General features: G+C 39.9%; 1 protein-coding gene across 2 annotated transcripts; it reads left to right on the forward strand.

Moving 5' to 3' along the window:
* Positions 1–118: 118 nt before the first annotated feature.
* panx3 (pannexin 3) lies at positions 119–6,158 on the forward strand. Of its 2 annotated transcripts, XM_088280112.1 has the most exons (6): positions 119–224; positions 318–510; positions 2,578–2,720; positions 3,190–3,404; positions 4,382–5,133; positions 5,409–6,158. In XM_088280112.1, the coding sequence occupies exons 2-6, from the start codon at positions 327–329 to the stop codon at positions 5,465–5,467; spliced, it is 1,353 nt and encodes a 450-aa protein (XP_088136238.1). In that variant the 5' UTR covers positions 119–224; positions 318–326; the 3' UTR covers positions 5,468–6,158. The 2 variants fall into 2 exon arrangements, with proteins under 2 accessions (XP_088136238.1, XP_088136237.1); XM_088280111.1 differs by having other exon boundaries at positions 4,382–6,158.
* Positions 6,159–24,181: the final 18,023 nt, after the last annotated feature.

The following is a 24,181-nucleotide window of genomic DNA, read 5'->3' on the forward strand; positions in this document are numbered from 1 at the left end:
GGCGTAATGTACTGGAGGTCTGCTGGAGTCAGGGCCATCTGGGTGGGTGCATGCTCACAAATGTGTTCTCTGTAATTAGGCTTGGACCTGGCTGATTCTGCTGCAACCCAAATCCAACCTCTCATTTACTGAAACACGCCCAGAATACATAAGGCAGCTTCCAATACCTTGCACAGCTACTACTTTTTTCAAGAGCACCACTGGAGTAAGCTGGTCGACATACGGTAAGTTGGGTTTTTTTTTGCCTCATGTGCTGTGAAATTTTTTTTTTTTTTTTTGTTGCTTAACAAAGCTATACTGCATGTTTTGACATGTAGGATTTGAAAATGTCCATTGCCAAGTTAGCGGCCAAGGCCATGCTATCCGATGCCCTGTTGCCGGACAGTGCTGCATTGAACCGGATCAGCCATCTGGAGCTGGAACTCCCTTTGGACCGAGTCATCAAATATGTATCTGTTGGCCTCCCTCTCTTGCTGGTCTCCATGGCCTTTGCTCGCGAGGTGTCCCTTGGTAAGAAAATCTCGATTGGTTTGCTTTCCATTTGATTTTGTCCCAAATTATATTTATTCATTATTTATTCTAAAGCATAGTAATTGTGTCCTCTATGAATGTGGGATCCAAAATTCAACCGTAAGCAAATGATGTATGTGTAATAATTATTTAGACTTGATTTAATGATAAATAAATGGGAAAACTAAACGCTTAATCGTCCTTTATATCTCTATTATTAAGTAGTTAAAACACAAGTAAATCCAAAAAGTTCAAAAATAAAAAATAAATCAACATTATTGTGACCTGGCTTGCCAAAAGTAGTCACTTCCACGATTTATTTATTTACTTTTTTTTTTTTCTCTCGGCAGATGCCGGAAGTGACGTCACGCGACCGAAAAATCCAATATATTTTGCGCATGCTAAGACGTATCAGTTATCGACCAGCGAAGATATATGATTAATATCTGGAGACTTTTCTTTGAATATTCTGTTTCATTATTTAACAACTTCAGTTTTGTCTATTAGAGCTTTATCGCGGACGAACGATATATGAGCCCGTCTTCGTCCCCGTGAAGCAGGAAAGTTCCCAACTAGTTAGCAGTAAGTCACGCCAAACGTTCCAGTGCACAAAAGTACGACGCCTGGCTTCTCAATTCCTCGGCCATGTCTATAACAAAGCTTGACATTTGCCAAGAATTTCAAAAGGTTAATTGCCAGTGAAAAACAAATTAACCACCATGAATTCATCCATGGACTGTATATATATTTGCATTTTTCCCTGCTAGCATGATTATATCAAGTGTGTCAGTATTAGCATGCGCTGGTTTAAATTATAAGCATGTTGAATGCGGTATGTGGACCATGTAACATTTACCTCTAATGAGTGAGACGAGCCGACATCGCAAGATTTAATTAGAGAGAGAGTGTTCCTACAGAGCAGATGTAGCAGCAGGCAGTACATTTCAAAAATAGAAGCCCCGTGTTTCACTTTGTGAGCGTTGGTGGGGCACAGCCCTTGTGTGTTCCCTCTTTAGTTTCTCTTGAAGGGTGGAGTAGAATTGGGAAAATGACAGATGAGTGTGGGTTGTTTGGATTATATGTGGCTGTGTGAACGTCAGCTAACTACAAGGTGAAGAAGCCCAATTTTGGGAAGTCATCACACATGGTTTTAAAAATGGCATGAAGCGGACTGTTTATACAGCATTTTTTTCCAAGTATTCCAGATTTACTAAAGAAAAAAAAAAGTCAACAGCATCAGATTCAGGCATGACCAGCTAGCCCCATCTCAAGGCCTCGAGCCATTTGTTGTTCTGCAAGGTCACAAGGAGCCCTCGTCGTGGAATGGTGGCAGGCATAATGTGCAAGGTGGGCTTTTTTTGTGCCTCGACATTTTTCAAACGTCACAGTCACATTCAATGAGAGAAGGGCTGGCTGAGTGATTTCTGAGCGCTATTTCATTGCATGGCAATGCAAAATAATCGAAAAAAACTAAATGGAAAATGCTTCAGGCCAGAACTGAGCAGACCACAAGTTAAAGTGCCATTTAGGATTTATTTTTCTGTTTTAGAATCGTATTTCCTCTTTCTCCATGACAGTGGAAAAGTGGAGTTGGCTTGTAGCGCATTTTCTAACCCTTTATCTTCCACAATCTCTAATGGTCTACAGTCCAGAACAATCGGTTTTGTGAATGAATTTGCAAGTGAGTCTGATGTTGACATATTAGTTCCGGTCCTGAAGCGAGTCATTTAATAAACGTTTGCTTTGATTCGATCTCGCGCTAGGACTGCAAGCGCTAACGTCTCTGCTGGTTTTTGCGTCCGCTGCGACGTGCTTTCCACTTAGAAGCTCCTGGCCACAGATCTGAACGGAAAATGACGAGATTTTGATATTCCTATGCAGAGGCGACTTTGACGTTTCCGTTGCTCAATTCTCAACCGATTTTCACAAGCTTACTTTTTTTTGCTAAATTTACAGCTGTTGTATTTTTGCGTGGGTTGTGCAATTTATTGACATATCAAAATGAGTCTCTGATTTGCCATTTTAGCAGATTGTGTTACTGATAATGTTGCTTTCTTTTATTGGCAGGCCCGCAGATCAGCTGTTTTCCTCCCAGCAATTTCACATTGAAGCAGGCGAGCTATGTTGACACATACTGCTGGGACTCCCTCATGCATCACGAGTTTGATAGCAACGGGAACTTTGAGGAGCGCTCCCTTTGGGTGCACAAAGTGAGTGAAATTTATTTGATTTGATCATGCGCTTTATATAAATTTGGAGTCTGTAGAACAAAGTGATTATTACACTTTTCTTGTCCTCCTTCATTATCAAGCTGATAGTTTTGTTGGTAAATATTGCATTGTCACAAATGAAGCCAAAAGTAGTGATGGGTAAATGAAGCTTCAAATCTGCTTCATGAACCACTTGTAGTATTTTTGGACTCCAGTAGATGGCACTCTCTGTTCAACGTTGGGCTGAAAGCACACTGACTTGTCATTTTTTAAACCCTTTATTTAAACCAACAGTGCCATCTACAGGACTCAAAAATACAACAACTGGTTCATGAAGCAGATTTGAAGCTTCATTTTTCCCATCACTCGCCGAAAGTATTATAACAAGCTGTAAAGAAATTGGACTGTCATTGCTTTTGCTGCCTAAAATTTTATCTTCTTCGATGTTCCGTCTGTCACGTTTCTCTAGATGTTCCCGTATTCTCTCCTGGCGATGGCAGTGTTAATGTACCTGCCGGCTCTCATCTGGCGCCAGCTTGTTGTGCCTTCACTGGGCTCAGACCTGCTCTTCATAATTGATGAACTGGATATGTCGTACAATCGCTCAATCCGATTGGCTCAGAACATCCTGGATTTGCGGCAGAACACCAAGAACCCGTTGACATTTCAGGCAGAGTTGCAGAGGTAAGAAATGATGACCTGGCGCTTTTATTAAATGTGTTGACTTGTAAATACATAAACCGAAAATGAAAAGACTCCCCTCAGCAGCTAAGACAACTTCTAGGAAGATCTTCTCTAAGATTCTGAAATGTATCTTTGTGATTTTTGTCCATTCATCCACACCAGAATGACTCCCAATTACTGCTGTAGTTCATTCCTAAAGTTGTTTAATGAGGGCGAGGTCAAGGCTTGTGCAAGCCAGTCAACTTCTCATTCAACCGTATCTTTATGGACCACATTTTGTGTGCAGTGGGGCATAGTAACACGTTAAAGAAAAGAGCGTCTATCAAACTGTTCATGAAAAGTAGGACTTGCACAACCACAAGAATCTGTAGCGATTCCAATATCTATAAGGTGAAGTTAACATTGGATGATGGAATTTTGAAATTCATGGATGAGGTTCAGCAGTTGGGGAGCACTCTTCACTTTACTTACGTTTTGATGTGAGGTCATGAATAGAGCTAAGATCAAATTGGTTAATTAGATACAGTAAATATTTGTGAAAGCTGGCAAGACGGGGAAAATTCGGTTCTTATGTCCAATTGTCTTTATTATTAAATAATAGATTACATAAATGTAAATTGAATAATATAAATTAAATGAAAATTAAAATACAAATATATATATATATATATATATTTATATATTTATTTTATATATATATTTTATATATATATATATATATATAAAATAAATAAATTTAAAAATAAATAAATAAAAAAACTGACTCAACGACAGAACAAAATAAATGGAAACATATAAATAAACGATAAGTGTAACGATAAGGAAAGGTTTCCATAAATTAGCGGCTGACTACTCTGGGTAATGTGGTGAGCAGCTAAATGTAGAATGTCCCCGCTTCCCACCAGGAAATCATGTGCAGCCGTGTATAAACATGAATGTGGAAGAGCTCATATTTTTCTCTTTGTGTTCACGTGCAGAGCAAAGAGGAAGCGATACTTTGAGTACCCCCTACTGGAGAGATACATGCATTGCAAGCAAAACTCCTACTTCCTCGTGAGCATGCTTTTCCTGCGAGGCTTCCTCCTGCTGACCTTCATGACGGCTGCCTGCCTTTATCTTGCCTACTTCCACCTGTCCGCATTCCTGCAGGATGAGTTCAGCTGTTTTGTGCGTGGCGGCATGCTCAAGGATCAGAACTGGATTCCTGAGCTGGTTCAATGCAAAATGATCGGCCAGCTGGTCTTTCAGGTTATAAGTGTGGCTAATGGGGCCATCTATGTTCTGTTGGCACCAATCGTCCTTTTCAGTGTCATCAGGCTCTTCGTTTGGGACACCACCTTCATCTCTGTATATGAGGTGCTTCCAGCCCTGGATGTTCTCAACAAACGCAGGCTGGGATGTCCCCTGAATGATCTCAATGTGCTCCTGCTCTTCCTACGGGCAAATGTCGCACACCTCAAGTCATATGGGAAGGTTCGGGCTTTGTGCTCTCTAGCACCCCCGATGGTTGGTAAAACGACAGCAGGACAAGGACTGAACGCAATGCTGAGCCAAGAGGAGATGGAAGAACGGGAGGAGGCCGCAATGGAGTTGGCCGAGGAGGTGCAGGAAGCCAAAGAGGAAGGAAAGTTCAACCTTGTGGATATGATGACTATTCTGGGAGCGGCGCAGGGACGAATTGTAAACTGCAATGAACAGAGGCCAATGGTGGAGGAGAATATGAGTTTGGGTACCGTAACACTGATCTACACACTTAAACGCATTCTTCTAGTGGCTATTTTAACCTACATTAGTTGGGATGTACAGAAAATATTTAAGTGAAATTGATAACTGTCAATGCAAAATTGTAGACATATGCAAGTGCCTATGGCGATCATTATTCTGCGCAAATTTTACTCTGTATTTTTCTGCTTTGTTGTTTTCCACAATTCCATACTGTTCCACGGGTGAATGTAGAAGAGATGGATTTGTAGTCATTCTAACTACCTCTCTGTCTCTTCACAGAGCCAAACCACCAGGGGTACCATGAGTTGAAGGAGACTCCACCATTTAGTCATTACTAGGCTTCCTATGGACTCACTCGTTGTGAAAAGTTGGGGGAAGGAAGGCTTTAAACTCCCTTAGGGGGCATATTTTCTCATGTGCTTAATTCCGAAAAGTTGCATTGCTGCGCAATTTTTGAGCGGCATAGATTCTCCCATTGACTTAATTATGTCACTTATGCACCTTCATGAAATGGGTGGAGCAACCATGAAATAAGTTTTAGAACTTTAGCCATGTCTTCTTTTTTTCTTGAATCCATGTTACAATATGACGGAGTCTGTATGACCAGACAGAGGATTGTGAGTCAGTCTAACAAATTTGAGAGCAGAAAGATCGACACAAGGGCCCATGGAGCATTATCAACCACACAGATGCGGAAGGTCTCATCAGAATCAGAATCAGAACGCCCTTTATTGTCTTTGTACTTCGTGAACAACGAGATTGGAGAGCTCCCCTCTCCAGTGCAATATAACAGATAATTTACCGTATTTTCTGGACTATGAGCCGCTACTTTTCTCCTCGATTTTGAACCATGCGGCTAATACAACGGTGCGGTTTTTCTGTGGATTTTTCTTTCACTAGTAGGGGCGCTCTATAGTTCAGAAAATGCGCTAAATAAATCTTGAATTTTGTTTGCGGCTTATATGCAGATGTGCCTTATAGTCTGTTAAATGTGGTAATTAAATATATCAATTAAACTAATTTAACATTAAATAAAAAATAAATATGAAATAACATGCCAAACTGATTGTAATAAGTGCAGAATGTTCAGCTCGGAAACACGAACCCTCTATTTGTGTGCGGAAGAGGCTGGAATCTTGTACGGGTTTCTTTCTTGCCAAAACTGGCCCACCAGTTAAGTCGTGTTGACATGCCATCATATCTGCTCACCGACGTCCCACTTCGTCCCTGCTATCTGACACGGACACTATATTTTATTAATTGGTGATGAAAGGAGAATGAGTCAGATTTTTCTTTTTTTATATGTCAGGTGAAATCTGTTAAGTGAGGTGCTTGTTGCAATGGTTGCTAGGCAACAACTGAACAAGACTCATTTTTCCATCATGGCCATGAGCACAGTATTCTGATTAAATCACTTTTATAGCAGGAGACCAGTCCAATTCAAGAAAAACAGAAGGAGTATATTTTGGGGTTTGTTTAGCACAGAGGTTCCCCGACATGTCTTGCGGTATTCAAGAAATCGGACGACATTACTGAACTAGACACGCTGCCAAATCCCAGGAAGATGAGAGAGGACCGGGTCACTCGAAATCCCTATCGAGTGGAATGCTTGATGCGGCCCGGACAAATCCAAACAAACGGCCGTCACATAAGTTCATTTGGAGACACATTCTCCTCCAAAGTAACTGGAAAGAATAAGTATGACTTCCGAACCCACAGCGCAAGTTAATTTCACATTTTCAAGTGTGACATTTTCACATTCACATTTCTCATGATAACTCCACGAACCGGAAATTAAGGCCACCCTTCCACTTCAAATATCCAAGTTATGCATGGCGGGTGTGTCGGAAGTCTGGATGGGAGAATCAGCGCACTTGGAAAGTGCACAAGCCAGTTGCATTAATATATATATATATATATATTTTTTTTTTTTTTAAATGGGAAAATATGCCCCTAAATTAACAGTGTATCCACAAACCATGTGATGTAAATTTAAGATGTGTAAGATTCATGTCATAGTTAAATTATAATTGTTTCGATAAAAATGGCTGTTGGATTTTTTTTTTTGCATGTTTATCTTATTGATTGCGATGTGAAGAAAAACACGTCTTCAGCATTTGTAGGTGCAAGTTTAAGTAAAATAAAGGAACGTGTATTTATCTAGAATTGTACTTGCTTTCATATGTTAACTTGGATAAAACCAGTCAAATGATTATGTGAATTTAAAATGTGTATTTATTGTTGACTGAATAAACGATATTTGCGTTGATACTGTTGTATAGTGTTTGGAGCGGTTAAACAGGTGTCAAGGCTTATTCCAAAATGCAAGCTGTTATTAACAAATGAAGACAACAACGGCTTTTCTGCTCAGCAACACTTCAGGAATCATGGCCATGAAATTCGACGGCCAGAAAAAAATCAGGTCTTCAAAATAAATGAATGCCAGGGTAATAATATAGTTATACCATGTGTCGATTTTTGATTTGAAGAAAAAAAAAATGCAAGATAGTGGCATTGGAATATGCGGAGCTGGGCACTTGACCCTTTTTTGCCAGTCAGTCCCCCACCCTCCGGCTGCTATCCCGGTACACATCCGTAGTCATGGGAAAATTAAGCTTCAAATTTGCTTCACGAACCAGTTGTATTTTGTTGCAAAAAAAATGTTTCACTCTTCAATCATGGTTTCTTTTTCTCAGAACGGAATTGGTTTACTACCTTGTTTATTATTTATGGAAATCAAATCTGTGACAGTGAGGTGCCAGTGTCACCTCACTGTCAAAAGAGTATTAAAGTAAATTCATTGATTTCTGCACTCATTTGTGGTTTGTTTGCTTTTCAGAGATCTTCCTAATCAGGGAAAATCTCTCTTTACAACATAGCAAGTCATTTGAAAAATATTATTTTGCCATGCATCTGATTATCGTAACATGCGTCAATTTATCCCTTGTTAATTGTCAACCCTGATGAAAGATTTGTATTCACTAATCCCATCTGTTATCTCCATCTGTTTCTCATTTTGAATACCCTGGCACAAAACGCAGCCATTCCTCAACCATTCCACATTTTCCCTCGAAAGATGAAACTGTCAAATTGTTTTAGTATAATATGATCAGTGAGATTATATTGTATGACTATATGAAGTCAATTAATTCGCACTGAATTTTGATTTTTTTTTTTTTCAGTTTAATTTTGGTTGTTCTTAATTGTGCATCATCTTCTTCCAATTATATTTTTTATCTATCATACAAGGACGGTATGACGTCATAATGTCTGCAAAACTACTCTGATATAGCTAACCATTTCAATGTAGACTAAATATTCCAACCATGGCTTGTTTTTCCAAAGAGTTCACTCATGTGGGGTGTGAACATAATCGGAAAAGCCTCCATTGTCAGGTAGCGTGGCGTGGAGGTTGAGGTGGAGGAGGACCAAAAAAAGCAGGGAAGCGAGGCAGGGGAAACTTGAGGCGAATTTAATAAGTACAAAACAACTGGAAGCAACAAATGACTTGACTGAGAAAAAAAAAAGTGAGACAGGCAGGAGGACAACGGACGACATGGACCTCTGACAAGCACAGCTGACAAGAAGTGAAAGAAAACCGGGAACTAAATACAAACAAATTGACGAGACAACGAGGAAGCACCTGGCCAAGACACAAAGGGTTGGAAGGACCTGATTGGTTAACACTGGGGCTTGGGTAAACGAACACAGGTGGACACAATAAACATGACTAGACAGAAGACACAAGTTCTGGTTCTGCAGTCTCACCCATATCAGTTCCAGCTAGTGATGGAAAAATGAAGCTTCAAATTTGCTTCATGAACCGGTTGTTGTATTTTTGTGTCCTGTAGATGGCACTGTTGGTTTAAATAAAGTGTTTAAAAAATGTCAAGTCAGCGTGCAGTCAGCCCAATGTTGAACAGAGAGCGCCATCTACTGGAGTCCAAAAATACTACAACTGGTTCATAAAGCAGATTTGAAGCTTCATTTACCCATTACTAGTTCCAGCAGCTGCAGCCCTACTTATTTTTTCTTTCATCTTTCTGTCTTTATGTTGCGGGATAATAGCCAGACGGAGCACTTCGTTAACGGCGGCAGCACGTTGAGCCTACGCAGTCATTGTGCAAGTGACAGGGATGTAAAACAAAATGTCTTCCATCAACTTCATTGCTCTACTTTCAGACACTCACTCCCCACTGAGACGACTGGGGTCCTTGTCAAGATAAGGGGCAATACTGCAGACATATTTAGACTTCAAATCACAAGCCGCCCAAAATTTGCTGGCAAACTTGTCAGGTTTTGTTGCAATTTACTGCAGGAAACAGAAGTGAGTCGTAGATGGCAAGAGCACTTCTTCAATGGTGATGTGACAGCCAAGATTGTCGGATGAAATGCAGTCGGTGACAAACGCCTCCCCACACATCCGAAATTGCAGCAAACTTGACAGCAATTTCTCGGTCACGGCGCGCGTCTGTGTTGTTGACGCGGAGGTGACGCATGTTTCTGGGCATGATTGGGTGTCCCAGGTTTGCTGACTAGCAGTCTTGCACTTTTGGAAGCTTGATCACCTCCCGGAAAACGATGACGGCAATGAATGCCATGAGTTCGGGGGAGGTCCAAGAACCATTTCATATGCTCCACCTGCTCCGTTTTCTGACCATTCTTGAATGACAGAAAATATGTTCAGGGTCTTATCCGACGCCTCTTGAGCAGTGAATCTTCTCGTCATTTTTGTTCCTCTGAGAAAACGTTCTCACACCAACAAGATTCTTCAGCTCAATGAAAACTAGTAAGCTACGTGCAGTGAGGTTTTTATCTCGCCTGGCACCTCCACCTGTATTTTGCAAAATTTCCCATCACTAGGCATCACACCCTGCAGCGTGAACGTAGCCAAAGAAAATCAGGTGTGGTGCGAAAAGTCCTCAATTGTCCAACTTGGTAGTGAAGTTTTTTTGTTGCTGTTGTGGATGAGTTTTATGGCTAGCAGACGTGGTCTCTAAACGAACACAAAAAATTGGGATTATTCCCACAAGTACTCTCGAACTCGAATATTTGTTTCCTTATCACTTGTAATATTTTTACAACACAAAATGGTGTCACAAGCATTCAACAGCACAACAACTAAAATGTTACACTTGATTAAAATTTGTGAATGTGGGGTGAAATCTCGGTCCGCTTGCTGAAAATCCTTACGTGCCATTTACGGACGCAGCAATAAAGAGACTCCCAAATTGGAGGCTTATGTGAACCATTCTGAAGAACTTGAAATGACGGCCTAATTTTCTTGATGTGAATATTTTGAAACATGACAGCATGTGATCATCTTTAGTTCTGTTTTACTAGGAAAACTCATCAGGGGCACAACATGGCCTCCAGATTTCAGTCTGCTGTGTTATTCCGTGCCAACCCAAATGACCTCGACTTACATCGTCAGGAAATATCGGCTCTTCAGCCTTAAGCGTCACTTCGTGTGAAATCTGCTTGTTTCGCTTGTCATAAAATCAAGGAATGGCATTCACTAAACATTCACATTGTCTTTGTGATTAAAAAAAAATTACATGCTTAAATTAAATTACTACTCATTGTGTGTGTGTTTTTTTTTTCATCTTAAGATGTGATTAACTCACAGACTCAATTTCAATTAAATTACTCAGTTTTACCTTTCTGAAATCTCAGAGTAAATCCTATAAAAAACAAAAGTAAAAAAAAAAAAAAAATGACATTCTGTTCTCATTTCGGTCACATCAGCTGGGCCTGTTCTCTCTTTGAGGTGTCACGTTTAATTTTATGTCATCTTGCCTCCAGAAATGTAGCCACTGCCCGTGTCACTGCTTTTGCTACGGCTCTGACTTTGAGCGGACAATGATGAAGTCATTATTTGTTAAAAGGGAACAGCTTCTATGGGGCAAAGTCAAACAGGATGACCCAGTAGAAACCCGTGAGCAGTCGTCTTCCAGGTTGGAGTCTGGCTTGGTCATTCCAAAACTCCGATTTTTGAGCTATAGAAAAGAGCTACAATAATCATGAACCAACCTAAATAGAACCAACTAATCCATGACTTCAAGAACCGGGTGACTTTTTCTGACCCGGATAGGATGTATGTCCCCAAAAAAAGAGAGTCGAGTAGGGCCGCGAGTTGTCGATGGTGTCGTCGGCGGGACAAGGACACCAAAAAAGGTGGCTACTCTAACTTGTTTGATACAAAAAAAGCCCTCGTGATAGACCGATATGTTTTTATCCCAGCTGATACCGATTATTAGTAGTCATGGGAGCCGATAATCAATATTTGAAGCTGATATTAATTTGTTGAAAAATGGCTAAAATGGTGCCAAAATTTTGAAAAAAAAAAAAAAAAAATTCCAAAACTTGACTTAGGGACTCGACTAAGTACTCTATAGATTCACAATTTACAATATAAAAGCTTTGTTAGATCTAAAAGTCAAACACAACGTGCACAGAGCTCCCAGGCTCATGTCTTCTTGATCAATTGTGAGTTGTCGTAGACTGACATTTCTTAAAATGTCAGCAAAATTTGTTTCCTTTCCTTCTTATGCTCGTGGGACCTCTCCTGTAGTGCGTGTGACTTGAGGTGAAAAAACAAACAGGTAGTTAAACTGCTAATTGGCTGCTACATGGAACCAATCAAATGGTGCTGTGGGCGAGGCAATCTGCTTCTGCAGGCAGGGTCACCAGCACATCAGAAAGAGAGAGAGAGAGAGAGAGAGATGTGTGCTGCAGCGAGCCAAAACAAATCAAATTTATCGGCCTTGAAAGTTAAAAAAAGGTACACCACATTGTACCCGACCCCTTTGGCTCCTCTGGGGGATCCACGCCTCCAGAGGTGCACAAAAGCATTTTGCTCATTTAACAACGTAATATCATAAAAAAAAAAAAAATTATGCTTTCCATATGTATTATTGCTCACATCGGAGCTTTTATTGCTGCCTTTTGATATTTGACAGTTTTATGGTTTTATTAGCGATGTGGGTAGCAGGCTCATAAATCAGACATATTACAAACACTTTTTGACGTGATGTTCTCTCCCCGGCTCCTTGTATTCCTCTTGCTGCTTTACAGTGTTTGCGCAGGAAATCACTTCTGAGCATACTTGAGAGCAACTTTTGGGATTCTGTCAGCAATTTAGACGGTATTTTGTCCATGCAAACAATTGTAGCATTTGCGCTTGCGGAAGAGTGTTGAGTTTCGAATAGCTTGGATAACACTGACATCTGCTGGGACTATATTTTGCAGCTGGTGGAAATGAAAACGCGACAGTGGAAATACTAAATGAATTAGCCAGGAGGTTGACTCAAGAGACACGGTAGATAAACATGCTTCTTTTATCTTATTCGGCGATATAACTCAATTTGTCCTGACCGTAGTTCCAGCCCTGAGATTTTCATAATTGTGTGGCAAAGTGATCAGGTACCATTAAGACCTAATTAGGGCAAATGTGTTGTCTATTTCTTTATGAATATCAATGTCTCACTGCTGAGGTGTGTGCGCGCTGCTTGATCAGACAAGCTTGAGCGATCACAGATCAGCATCAATCAAAAAAAAAAAAAATTATAAAAAATGAATACCGGCTCGCCAGTGTCATCAACACTGAATCATGCTCCGGTCACGCTTGCCAAGACTAACGAACACAATCTCGTGTTTTTTTTCCCCCTCCCATTTTAGTGGGCCCCTGCAAGAGAACAGCAAATGAATCCCATCTAGTTCTCACAGACGTTATTCAGAGTTCCGTCTCCCATTTCTGTCTTATCGCAGGTTGATGAGGTCACCCCACGCCATCACCTGCGCTATCAAACGACATTTACTCAAGCACCTTCAAATGTGATCAATATGAAATATTGTTCAGATTGACATAGGGGCTCTGCTAAGGATAAAAAAAAAAAAAAAAAAACATCAATATTTACCGTGCAGATTTCAAGATGCGGCCCCAGGTGTCAGCCATTATCTACGTACTCCAGGATCAAACTCCCAACTGGGATTACTAAACCGTTGTTTGTAGTGCCGCTCGAGTAAGAAAAACAAGATTATCCCAGTTACGGCTCACAATGTGAACCACATGATGAAATTATAAATATTTACAGAGTTGAATAAACGCCGTTATCGGTTCAAATGGATTGTAGTTGTTGTCGTAATTGCATCATAATGGATTTTCTCGATGAAAACCCGCCTGACGGTCCATATGAGGAAGGGAGTGCAACTTGCCAACTGGGAGGGAGGTATTGTGATCGGGATGACCTAGATTTCCTCTCTCCGCTAATGAGGTACTCAGTCAGAGCGTGGCTGCATTTGTTCATTTACAATCACCAGCCAAGAACAATAGGTACGCCGCCGTAATCTAATGAGAGCCAGCGTCATCCAGAACAACAGATGTATAAGCTTTGATTGCGTGAGTGTTTTTGTGGCTGTATTTCGGAAATGTTTCTTTGGTTTTCTTTCTTTTTAAGATATGAGAGATGGGACATTGCACATAAAAAGTCTTGTTTTTTTTTATTTTTGGACTAATGAACAAATGCTTTGTTTAACTTGTAAATTAAAGGAAGATATTAAATGACCACTGCTTGAAATTCATTTATTTATTGTTTTAATTTATTTTTATTTATCATATAGGATGCGCATGAAGAAATTACGATTTATAGTGATGGGAAAATGAAGCTTCAAATTTGCTTCATGAACCAGTTGTTGTATTTTTGAGTTCTGTAGATGGCGCTGTTGGTTTAAATAAAGGGTTTAAAAAATGGCAAGTCAGTGTGCGTTCAGTTCAGCCCAATGTTGAAGAGAGAGCGCCATCTACTGGAGTCCAAAAATACTACAACTGCTTCATGAAGCAGACTTGAAGCTTCATTTACCCATCACTAGGCTCAGGTAATGACCAATCACAGCTCATCTTCAAAAGACAGGTGAGCCGTGATTGGTCGTTGGGGTGGCCGGTGATTTGTAGGCAATTTCTCATGATTGATCAAAAATACGATTTTTTTTTTTTTTTAACCTAAAAACATTCACTCCAAATTCAGACAAAAAAAAATAGTCTAACTCTCTCCCCCAAATGTACTGCTGATGTCCTCGCATTTTCATCCGGATGGTCTGGAAATTGCAGACAGGCAATGAATGGTGCTTTTCACAGCCTGGCTTAGCAGTGTTGACTTCTGCTGCCGCACCAGGAGAAAAAAAAATGATGTGTAAAAAAAGAGAACGAAAAAGAAACCAAAATGACAACGTTGAAACAACGCAATGTTGAAAGTATTCGTCACATTCTAACGGAGCAACGCTAATCTTCTCGCAAATTAGCTATCAACCTTTTGATTTCTAAGTGTGTTCGAGGACTGAATCAAACTCAAGACGGTGAAGTCATAAATCTGGGAAAAAAATATTCTCACCAACAAACTGCCGTGTTGCTACAAAAGCCAACTCAACACAAATTCTGGCAGCTGGGATTAAAAATCAATGTTCCATTTTCACAGCGAAGTGGCAGCAAAGCACTTTCAATTTTTCATTTTTAATTGCTACACCCAAGTTAACATTTCAGCTGGAAGGGACAAATGTGGTGGATAGCCGGCACACGCTTTTGGATTCTGGCCAGCGCGCGTGTGAGGCGCTGGATACTATGGAGAAGAAAAACCATGAGGTGATCCGAAAATATGAATAATTTCGATCTTTTGGTGGATATGCTAACTCACAGCTCTGTCAGAACAACGAGGCGTGCAGCCCAAAAGAGTTTTCCTGGCCTCTCTCAGGCACGTTTTCGCCACCCGGACAAACTTGAGCCGCGTCGTCGTACAGATGTACGGCAACAGGAAGGGCAAGGTGACATTATAGAGGACATCCGGCGTAGCGAGCAGAAAGGAATACTGATGAAAGACAGTCGCCACTTCCATCAGGGGGGGGGGAAGTCATTTAGGCGTTTGCTCTCCAGGTTAAACTTGACCACAGCATCATGTTGTTTTCACGGCTGTTGGGTAATTAGGAGGTAATAATACGGGGAAGTCAAGACAAATGATCACTGTCATTGGAAAGCTCGATAAAAAAAGGTGGCATATGTTGGTTGAAGAGAAAAACGTGAGTTTTTATTTTAAGATTACGTTAAATGTTGTAATGGGTTTGTTTGTAAATTAGAAGTAAATAAAAATTGTCGATATCATTATTTATAGAATTTTCATCATGAAAAGTCTTTGTATTGATCATTTCTTTTTGGTCATTTTGGAAATTGCTCTCTATGACCACACGTATGCGGGTGGCATAAAATTATATTTTCAAAATTTGAATGTGATCATTTCATTCATTTCCTCAGACATTTAAATTGTAAATTAAACAATAAGGTCGTAGGAGTATTTTCTGAAACGCTTCAGTATGGGCTAGTACGGGGAGACATTTTGCTAAAAGATATTATTAATAAATAAATAAAAATTATTCACAGAAATACAGCGATGATTTTCACGTGTTTTTCGTATCCACAAATATTTTCAAACGTGGTTTTCAATCTCTCTCTCTCTCTCTCTCTCTCTCTCTCTCTCTCTCTCTCTCTCTCTCTCTCTCTATCTTTCTCTCTCTCTCTCTCTCTCTCCCTCTCTCTCCCTTGAATATATAAATAGTGCGTTGTGGCTTTAGCATGAGTCATCCAGCTCTGAGCGCTTCAGAAGGATGTGAAACAAAAGGCAGCATTTGTGTCTGGAATAACAGTACAAATGTGAAATACACATTATATGTTGTAATATGTCACATTTGCATGTATTTTACGCACCCAGTCTTTACCCACCACTTCACTGTGGAAGAAAGTCAACAGCGTGTAGATAATGTGTCGGCGTCTGCACTGTGGATGCCACTGGGGGGCAAAATAGAACTATCAACATCTCTGCTGTGACCCATTTTCCAAACGCCGTGCTCATCTCACGCATTTGTTGTTTTCGCTTTGAAATGAAAATGTCGCGTAAACATATCATGCATTGCAATGTCAATCAGGGCTCCTGAATGCTGGATCACAGCCGCAAAGGCCAGACATATTAACAAGGCAAGACGGAGGCTCATTTTCCACCTCGTCATTAACACAGACACAGAGATGGACAGAGATTGAGGAAACAAGGAGAGTAATGAGATAGGAGCTTGAAAAAGGCGTTCCGTGCTCATTATGATCATCCTCTGTTACTGTCATGTTTTCATCGGGGTGACACACAATTTTATTTATTCACCAGGCATGCAACTTAGTATCGAATGATTCTTGGAACACAATAACCCACTTTAAGGACACTCATACTTCGACGAGAAACTTATCATTTCGCGTTCCCTGAAGGGAGAAAAGCTAAACTGCTAAAATATAATGTAATTTTCTCGGAGGAAGGATTCATTGGTTTAAGGATCGGGTGGCGAAAAAAACTATTGGGATGATTGAATGTCATCGTTCTATTGGCTAGTGAGTAGTGATGGGTAAATGAAGCTTCAAATCTGCTTCATGAAGCAGTTGTAGTATTTTTGGACTCCAGTAGATGGCGCTCTCTGTTCAAAATTGGGCTGAAAGCACACAGACTTGACATTTTTTAACCCCTTTATTTAATCCAACAGCGCCATCTACAGGACTCAAAAATACAACAACTGGTTCATGAAGCACATTTGAAGCTTCATTTTCCCATCACTACTGGTGAGTTCCTGGACATCTTGTTACATCTTACAGGGGTGTTGTTGAATTAATTACAGGGTAGAGTAAACTTTTAATGTCCGCCAATAATTTTGGTAGTCCTAATTTATGCAAATTTTTATTGAGCGACATCTAATAAATTGCTAGTGAGAGTTAAATGTTCAGATGCAACATCCTAACATTCTTATGGCTGTTGTGGACATTTCAACATCAAAACGTAAAAGAAACAGTTGGATACACTTTTACTGAGCAGACAAATTAAAAAGCACAGCTCAAAGAAAATGTTGGTGCCTCGTCTCATGGGATTACCAGCCTTGAGTGGGGCCAAGGATAAACTGGGTGAAGCCTGAAGGTGGGGATCTTGGCAGTCCAATTCTTACGGAATCTGGCTTTAGGGATGTGCAATGTCACCATACTGGCAGGGAATGACCTTGAGCTGGAGGTCGCTGACTAGCCCGTTGATGAGAATATTAATCAACATTTATTTCAACTGCTTTTGAACTCACATCTTGGTCATGGAACGTTGGCTCAGTTTAGGCACTCGGCACTGTTTGACATTTGGGCAGTTTAGTCCTCACATGGGTGAAAAACATGTCTACAGTGATTAATGAGGACCAAAATGTGTCATGTACTCAAACTGAGGCGGATTTAAGTAAAGTCAAATTACAATTGTAATGATATATAATACAATGACTAACTAAACAAACGGAAAGTACAACTAATACATTTAATAAATAGGCATTGAAGCACTAAAATTGGCCCATGATTGGTTTTAACTGTGATGTCAAAATCATGCAAGTACAGACTGATTTTTTTATTATTAAATAACTAGCACAATTTTTGTTGTTATTGTTGTTGTATGTTTCATTTATTACAATGTTCTTTTTATGTATGCAAAACCACCACCTTTTGTTTAATTTTCTCAGAAGCCAATTTTCAGTGTTGTTCCTTCTCAGGCGGGAAATCAGTCCTGGCGTGCTTCAAAACCTCTCACAGCCAGCTGAGGCAGTAAAGTGTTTAAGTGACGAGTTTAAGAGACAAGTGGCACACTGCTGGGAAATAATCCCGCGTAACTTGGGACTCACATGAGCAGAATAGACTATCAATTGGCCTCTTGCGACTAAAGCCAAATGGTAGCCATGTTACGTTACAACTGTTACAGACTTCAGTTTTTTTTTTTTCGCTGAACATTCCATATATGGAATAATGAGAATCTCTCAAATAAGTTATTTGAACGTTACTGTTTGCATCGACCTTTCAGAGTAATACATCTCATTCTTGTTAATTGTGACTGACAGAGGTTAGATGAACATTTCACAGCGGGCTTTCTTACATGGTTCATTGTTTGCGGTTCTGACAACATGATGCACTCACAGCTATAGCTTAAAAAGAGATCATTTTAATTAGCATTTTTTCCGAGGAAATCTCCCGGATTTATAGCTACAACGGTATGCAATACGCAGTGGGATTTTCATTGCGGAGACAAAAAAATAAAAAATAATGTGGAAACACTGTGGAGAAATCAATGCATTGCCGGTGGCTTCACATCTTCAGACAAAGAGCAAGCGCTATTGTCAGTCCATTCATGTAGAAGTCTGTCGATACTTCACATCTGTGCGCCATTTGCGACAGTAAAAGAGTTCAAATGTTGTCTATAATTACTTTGCAAACTTCATTATTATTCATGTACATTTAAATCACTTTAAAAACGATTTTATAAAATGGGCGCCATGTTTAGTGATGGGAAAATGAAGCTTCAAATTTGCTTCATGAACCAGTTGTTGTATTTTTGAGTCCTGTAGAGGGCACTGTTGGTTTAAATAAAGGGTTTAAAAAAATGGCGTCAGTTTGCTTTCAGCCCAATGTTGAACAGAAAGCGCCATCTAATGGAGTCCAAAAATACTACAACTGCTTCATGAAGCAGATTTGAAGCTTCATTTACCCGTCACTAGCCATGTTCATAAAACACATCACTAGATAACTGTCAAGTGTGTAAACGAAACAGAGATGGGCAATCTGTCACTAATGTCGGAAGCGAGTAACGCTCGCTGCAAAAAAAAAAAAAAAAAAACACTACGGGACTTGTTTTGTGTGTGGATTCTAAATATGGATTATATCTGACACTTATTACTTGTTAGTACAATTTAATGATTCGAGAACAATGAGACGAGACAAGAGACAGGAAATTAAATGTGCTGTGTGGACACAGCCTCTGTAGCTCGACCATTAAGTGATGATGATTTACATGGTGACATTGGGACTGTATTTATGCTTATCTTGTAGCTGCCTTATGGCAAAAAAAAGATTGGAGATAACGTCTTAATATAATCCTGCCTAAATAAACAGAGGTTGTCCATAGCAACGAAATTGGCTATTTCGCTGTTAAGATTATGGATGCCTTTTAAAGTATGCCTAAATCCATCAATCATTACTTTTACTGTTTTGCGTGATGCACAAATGACAATTGATTCCATTTTAAAAGTCAATCATCAAAATCTTAATGATAATTTGCCTAATGTCCTCAATAATCATGAAAATGATCGTTCTTGTCACATTTACTCATATTCCATTCAAGCACTTGGACCGATTTTTAATTTTTTTTTTGTAGTGTGCAAAGATTGACTTTGGTACAAATTCATAAGAACTTAATCCATATGACCTTCAGCATTTTGACAGCTTGAATCTTCTTAATCCATACCCACCAGTATATAAGCAGACTTTTTAACAAACAGACTGTTGTTTAGCTTTCTGCCTCAATTTTCCCCTTCGGAGCTTCAATGAAGTCATCATGTTCCAGTGTGTCGCATTATTACATTTGGGGATTAATTAGACCTTGTTTGTTTTTGGGACATGTTATTTAGTTGAATGACAAGATAAACAACATTTCAATTGCTTTTTTCCTTTTCCGGTTGTCACGACGCCAATGTATAGAATAAGAACTCCTCATCTCCCCTTGTGTTATAACATGTTTTGTTTTTGCCTCGATATTCGGTCAACACATCATATGAGTCACTCTCTCCAAGGGTTAGTTGGTTCCGGAGACAATTAGTAGATTAACGGCTCCACCCGAAGGGTGCAATCTGAGCCTATAAATACAGCTGAGTAATTTATTTCTCCACCTAGCGTACTTGTCATTATTGGTTTCAGACTGAGACGTAGCGCATTCAATTGTCCTGTGACTCTAAGTGATGTTTTAAGATTAAATACAAAAGCAAATTAAAGTACACTGTCCAAACGTCGACTGTAGAACAGGTGTGGGAAAACTACGGCCCGGGGGCCACATGCGGCCCGTTAAATGTTTCAATCCGGCCCGCCGAACTTGAAATAAATTAAATGAATTAACGTTGTTAATGTTTTGTTTTCTAAATACTGTGGCGTGTCAAAGACATATTTGGTTGTAATGCTTTTTTTTCCACTATCATTTAAAATTAAATGTATTTTTTTTTCTCAGATGAAGTGAGGTTACCAAAACACTCCATCCATCTGCTCCTGGTCCGGCTCCTCTGTCAAATTTTAGAACCCATTGTGGCCCGCCAATCAAAAAGTTTGCCCACGTATGGCGTAGAAGAAGAGCGAAGCAGTGAAGTTTATGAACGTTGCATTTTCATAGCCTTCGCACAGGGCCCGTCTCCATGGAAACGCGGCCAGATTTGTCGGAAGTGATGTCACGTGGCCGCCATATTCGACGACTAGAGAACGTGGCCTATTAATTTGAACACAGCGAATTATGCCTGTCCAAATTCACGGGTTACGCTGTCCGCGGAGGCTACATGAGGAGAAAAGTCTTCGAAGGCTCGGAAGAACCCAGCCTGCTAATTGGCCTTCGGAGGACCCAGCCTGTGAATTTAGACACAGCTTGAGTGTGAATGTGCGCTCACTGCAATGCATCGGTCGCACCTTCTGCTGCAAGTCTCTGATTCTTGCCACTGCATGAAATGTTTCATAAATAAAAATAATATTAGAGACATAAGATGGGGCTAGACAGGATTTTATTTATTTATTTATTTTAAACATAAATTTCATAAATAGTCTACTGTTACGACATAAGGACAGATGACACAAATTATTATTTTTTATTTTTTTAATTTCTCACAGCGATTCAGCCACTGTGACTCAATTATTGCTGTGATGAGAGATGTTCTATTTCCACGGATGTCCAAGATAGTAACAGCAGATTGAAACCATGGAGGGTAACAGCATTTGTAAAAAGCAAATCCAAAGGCAGACTTGAATTAGTTGGAGTCTGGGATGTCTCTGGTGGAATGACCTTGTTAATACAGTCGAGACTAAACTCGTTGCCAATGATTCCGTCTGATTCAATCAACATCTCCTTCAAAATCTTGGCTTCGCTTTCCCAGTGTCTCCTCGTTCACTGTATCGGCATTGAAAAATTCTATAAAGCGGGAGAATCATTCATTGAAATATTTAAATGCAAATCCTTGAATAATTTAATCACTCAACAAAAGCTACATATTTATTGCACATATTTACATGCATCCTTGTGACATACTGAAAGTACACAGACCATTCATTTAATTCCATTTCTCGGCTACGATTGGAGAAAATGAAATTTTATGAGTCACTGACTTTGAAAGCAAACTAGACACGATACAGGAAAATAAAAAAGATGTCACAAAACCCTCGAAGCGCTTCACATTAAATATTCAAATAGATAGTCAGACGATATACGCAGATTTTTAAGCAAACGCAATTAAGTCCGGTACTGTTGCGCTTCCTGTCTGACTTTTCTCTGGGGACTCTTGGTGCTGGGCTGAAGTCACAAATTCAACACAATAAATAGATGTTCAGAAGTAAAAAAAAAATGCTTTTCGTAAAATACTTGCTTTGATTCCCGGGATATTTATTGAAATAATCATGATGCTATGTTGTTCCGAGTAGTGTTGGGAAAACGAAGCTTCAAATTTGCTTCATGAACCAGTTGTTGTATTTTTGTGTCCTGTAGATGGCACTGTTGGTTTCAATAAAAGGTTTAAAAAATGTCAGTGTGCTGAACAGAGAGTGCCATCTACTGGAGGCCAAAAATACTACAACTGCTTCATGAAGCAGATTTGAAGCTTCAGTTACCCATCACTAGTTGCGAGTCCTCATAACATTCCAAGTGACAATCCTGAAGTATTTTTTTTTTTTTGATGAAATCAAAAAGGCTGGAAATGCGCCTTTGCCGCCCATCTTTTTAGTGTGCCTGGGAGAGCCACAGATGCTACACAGCATGTAGATGCCGACTTTTAACATCTACTTGTTGGTCATTAATGCATCTGCAAATGCCTTTCCTGAAGCTCGCAACAGAGCTCTTTTATTCCATTGCCTCGGAGCCAGGTGACAAAATGTTTTCTACTCTTAAACAGACACAGGTGCCACTTTTGGACCGACTGTTCCCGCTTTGGAGAAATACTTATTTTCAGATTGTGGAAATAAGCACCACATGAGACTGACTGCGGACAGAACAACAGCATTAGACTCTCTTTAAAAAAAAAAATAAAATCTGTCGGTCTCGTGCAATCGTAGGACACAAATTCCTTCACCTTTAGCCACAAGATGTTTGAATCGAGTTACCGTTAAAATATGGATTTGCATCAGCCGATATGCTTCCCAGTCCGGCTCCAGCCAATTTTTGTGACTCGTGCCTTTGATGGGAACTTGCCCCCATCCGATGTGGTTGCCAGGTAGGTATGTTGCTGCAATCTTGTCAGTGAAGTCACTCAGACATATTTTGAGTGGAGCACGTGGAGCTCGGGACACATTAAAAAAAGACTATTTATTGATGTTAATATTGTCACTATTTACATGTAAAAATAAAGGAGCTGAAAGACTGGTAGATTAGGTTGGGCGGGGGGGCTTGAGGTGGGGAATGTGGTGGGATACGAAAGTGCTTGACACATCCCCTTGATCTCTACTAACGTTCATCAAAGGGTCTGGACTGCGGAGGGATATAGTGAGATTATTTCTGAGTGTTGGTAGGCTTTGGTGCTGAATTAGTAATGGCTTAAAAACACGGAGAGGCTTCTTGCCATTTCAAGATCCTCTTGTACTGAATTCATATGAGTACTGGGGAAGGGGTAAAAGATTATCTCGTTATGTCGGCAAAGTGTGATCATTTCTGACCTTGTGGGGAGCGAAATGTAAATGGTTAACGTGCGCATATTACAAATTCATTTCACTCGATGGGTAATGTTTAGTTTACTGAAATATTTGGAAACTACCAACAGATATTTAATTGTCTTTGTTACCGATACTACTACTTCTTGGTAGTGATGGGAAAATGAAGCTTCAAATATGGTTCATGAACCAGTTGTTGTATTTTTGGACTCCTGTAGATGGCGCTCTATGTTCAACATTGGGCCGAAAGGACAATGACTTGTCATTTTTTAAACACTTTATTTAAACCAACAGTGCCATCTACAGGACACAAAAATACAACAACTGGTTCATGAAGCACATTTGAATCTTCATTTTCCCATCACTACCTTTTGGTCCCAACGACTGCAATGATATTGTCCCACATTGTTTTGATTTCAACTCAACTCAACTCAAATTATATTTATTTCTTAGAGCAACACAGAACAACAATTCTAATTAGATGACTACTCACTGCATTTTATTTCGGCTATAGCGTTTGAAATTTATACAGCAGTTGGTCCACTCACGGCTGTTATGTTTATTCAGTTTTGCTTAGAAATCCAAGAAGGCGGATTCCAAGAAATAAGCCGACTTTAAATGTGGCTGTACAATGTGAAGGATGTAGTCGTATTTTTCCCCTGAGGATATTCTGCATAGTGGTATCCCAAACAGAAAAAGTGAACCAAATGCCAAGATATCCGCAAGGTTTGGCGAGCACATGATAAACGCGCTCATTCAAACTAGTGGAGAAGGTAAAACGGGTATAAAATAAATAATAGACCTTTATAAAAGTTCTCCCACCAACCCACCTGCTCACATTACAAGCCCTGACAAAATATGACTGCAGCGATTCACTCAAGGCACGGTAAATGCCATTGCAACTTATTAAATGCTGTCATACATGTGCCCTGCGATTGGCTGGCAACTAGTTCAGGGTGTGCACCCTGGCTACTGCCTGAAGATAGCTGGGATAGGCTACAGCACCCCCGCGACCCTTGTGAGGTGAAGCGGTACAGATAATGGATGGATGTTATATAAATGCAGCCTACAAAATTACAATGCTGATGTCATGTTTAGTCATTCTGGTGTGTACCCACAAGTACCCACAAAGACTTGTGTACCAGTTTTCCAAATTTAGCTTGTTTGTTATCCTAAGATGGCCTGACCTTATTTTCCACCTTTTTCATATTTTATACTTTTCAATACAAACTTTTTTTTTCATTAAACATTCTCAGTATCATATCTGACAGTGTTCTCTCGCTTGTAGTCATTGAAT

Source organism: Idiotropiscis lumnitzeri, chromosome 17 (assembly GCF_059441095.1).
Source record: "Idiotropiscis lumnitzeri isolate Australia: NSW breed Sydney's pygmy pipehorse chromosome 17, RoL_Ilum_1.0, whole genome shotgun sequence".
NCBI lineage: Eukaryota > Metazoa > Chordata > Actinopteri > Syngnathiformes > Syngnathidae > Idiotropiscis > Idiotropiscis lumnitzeri.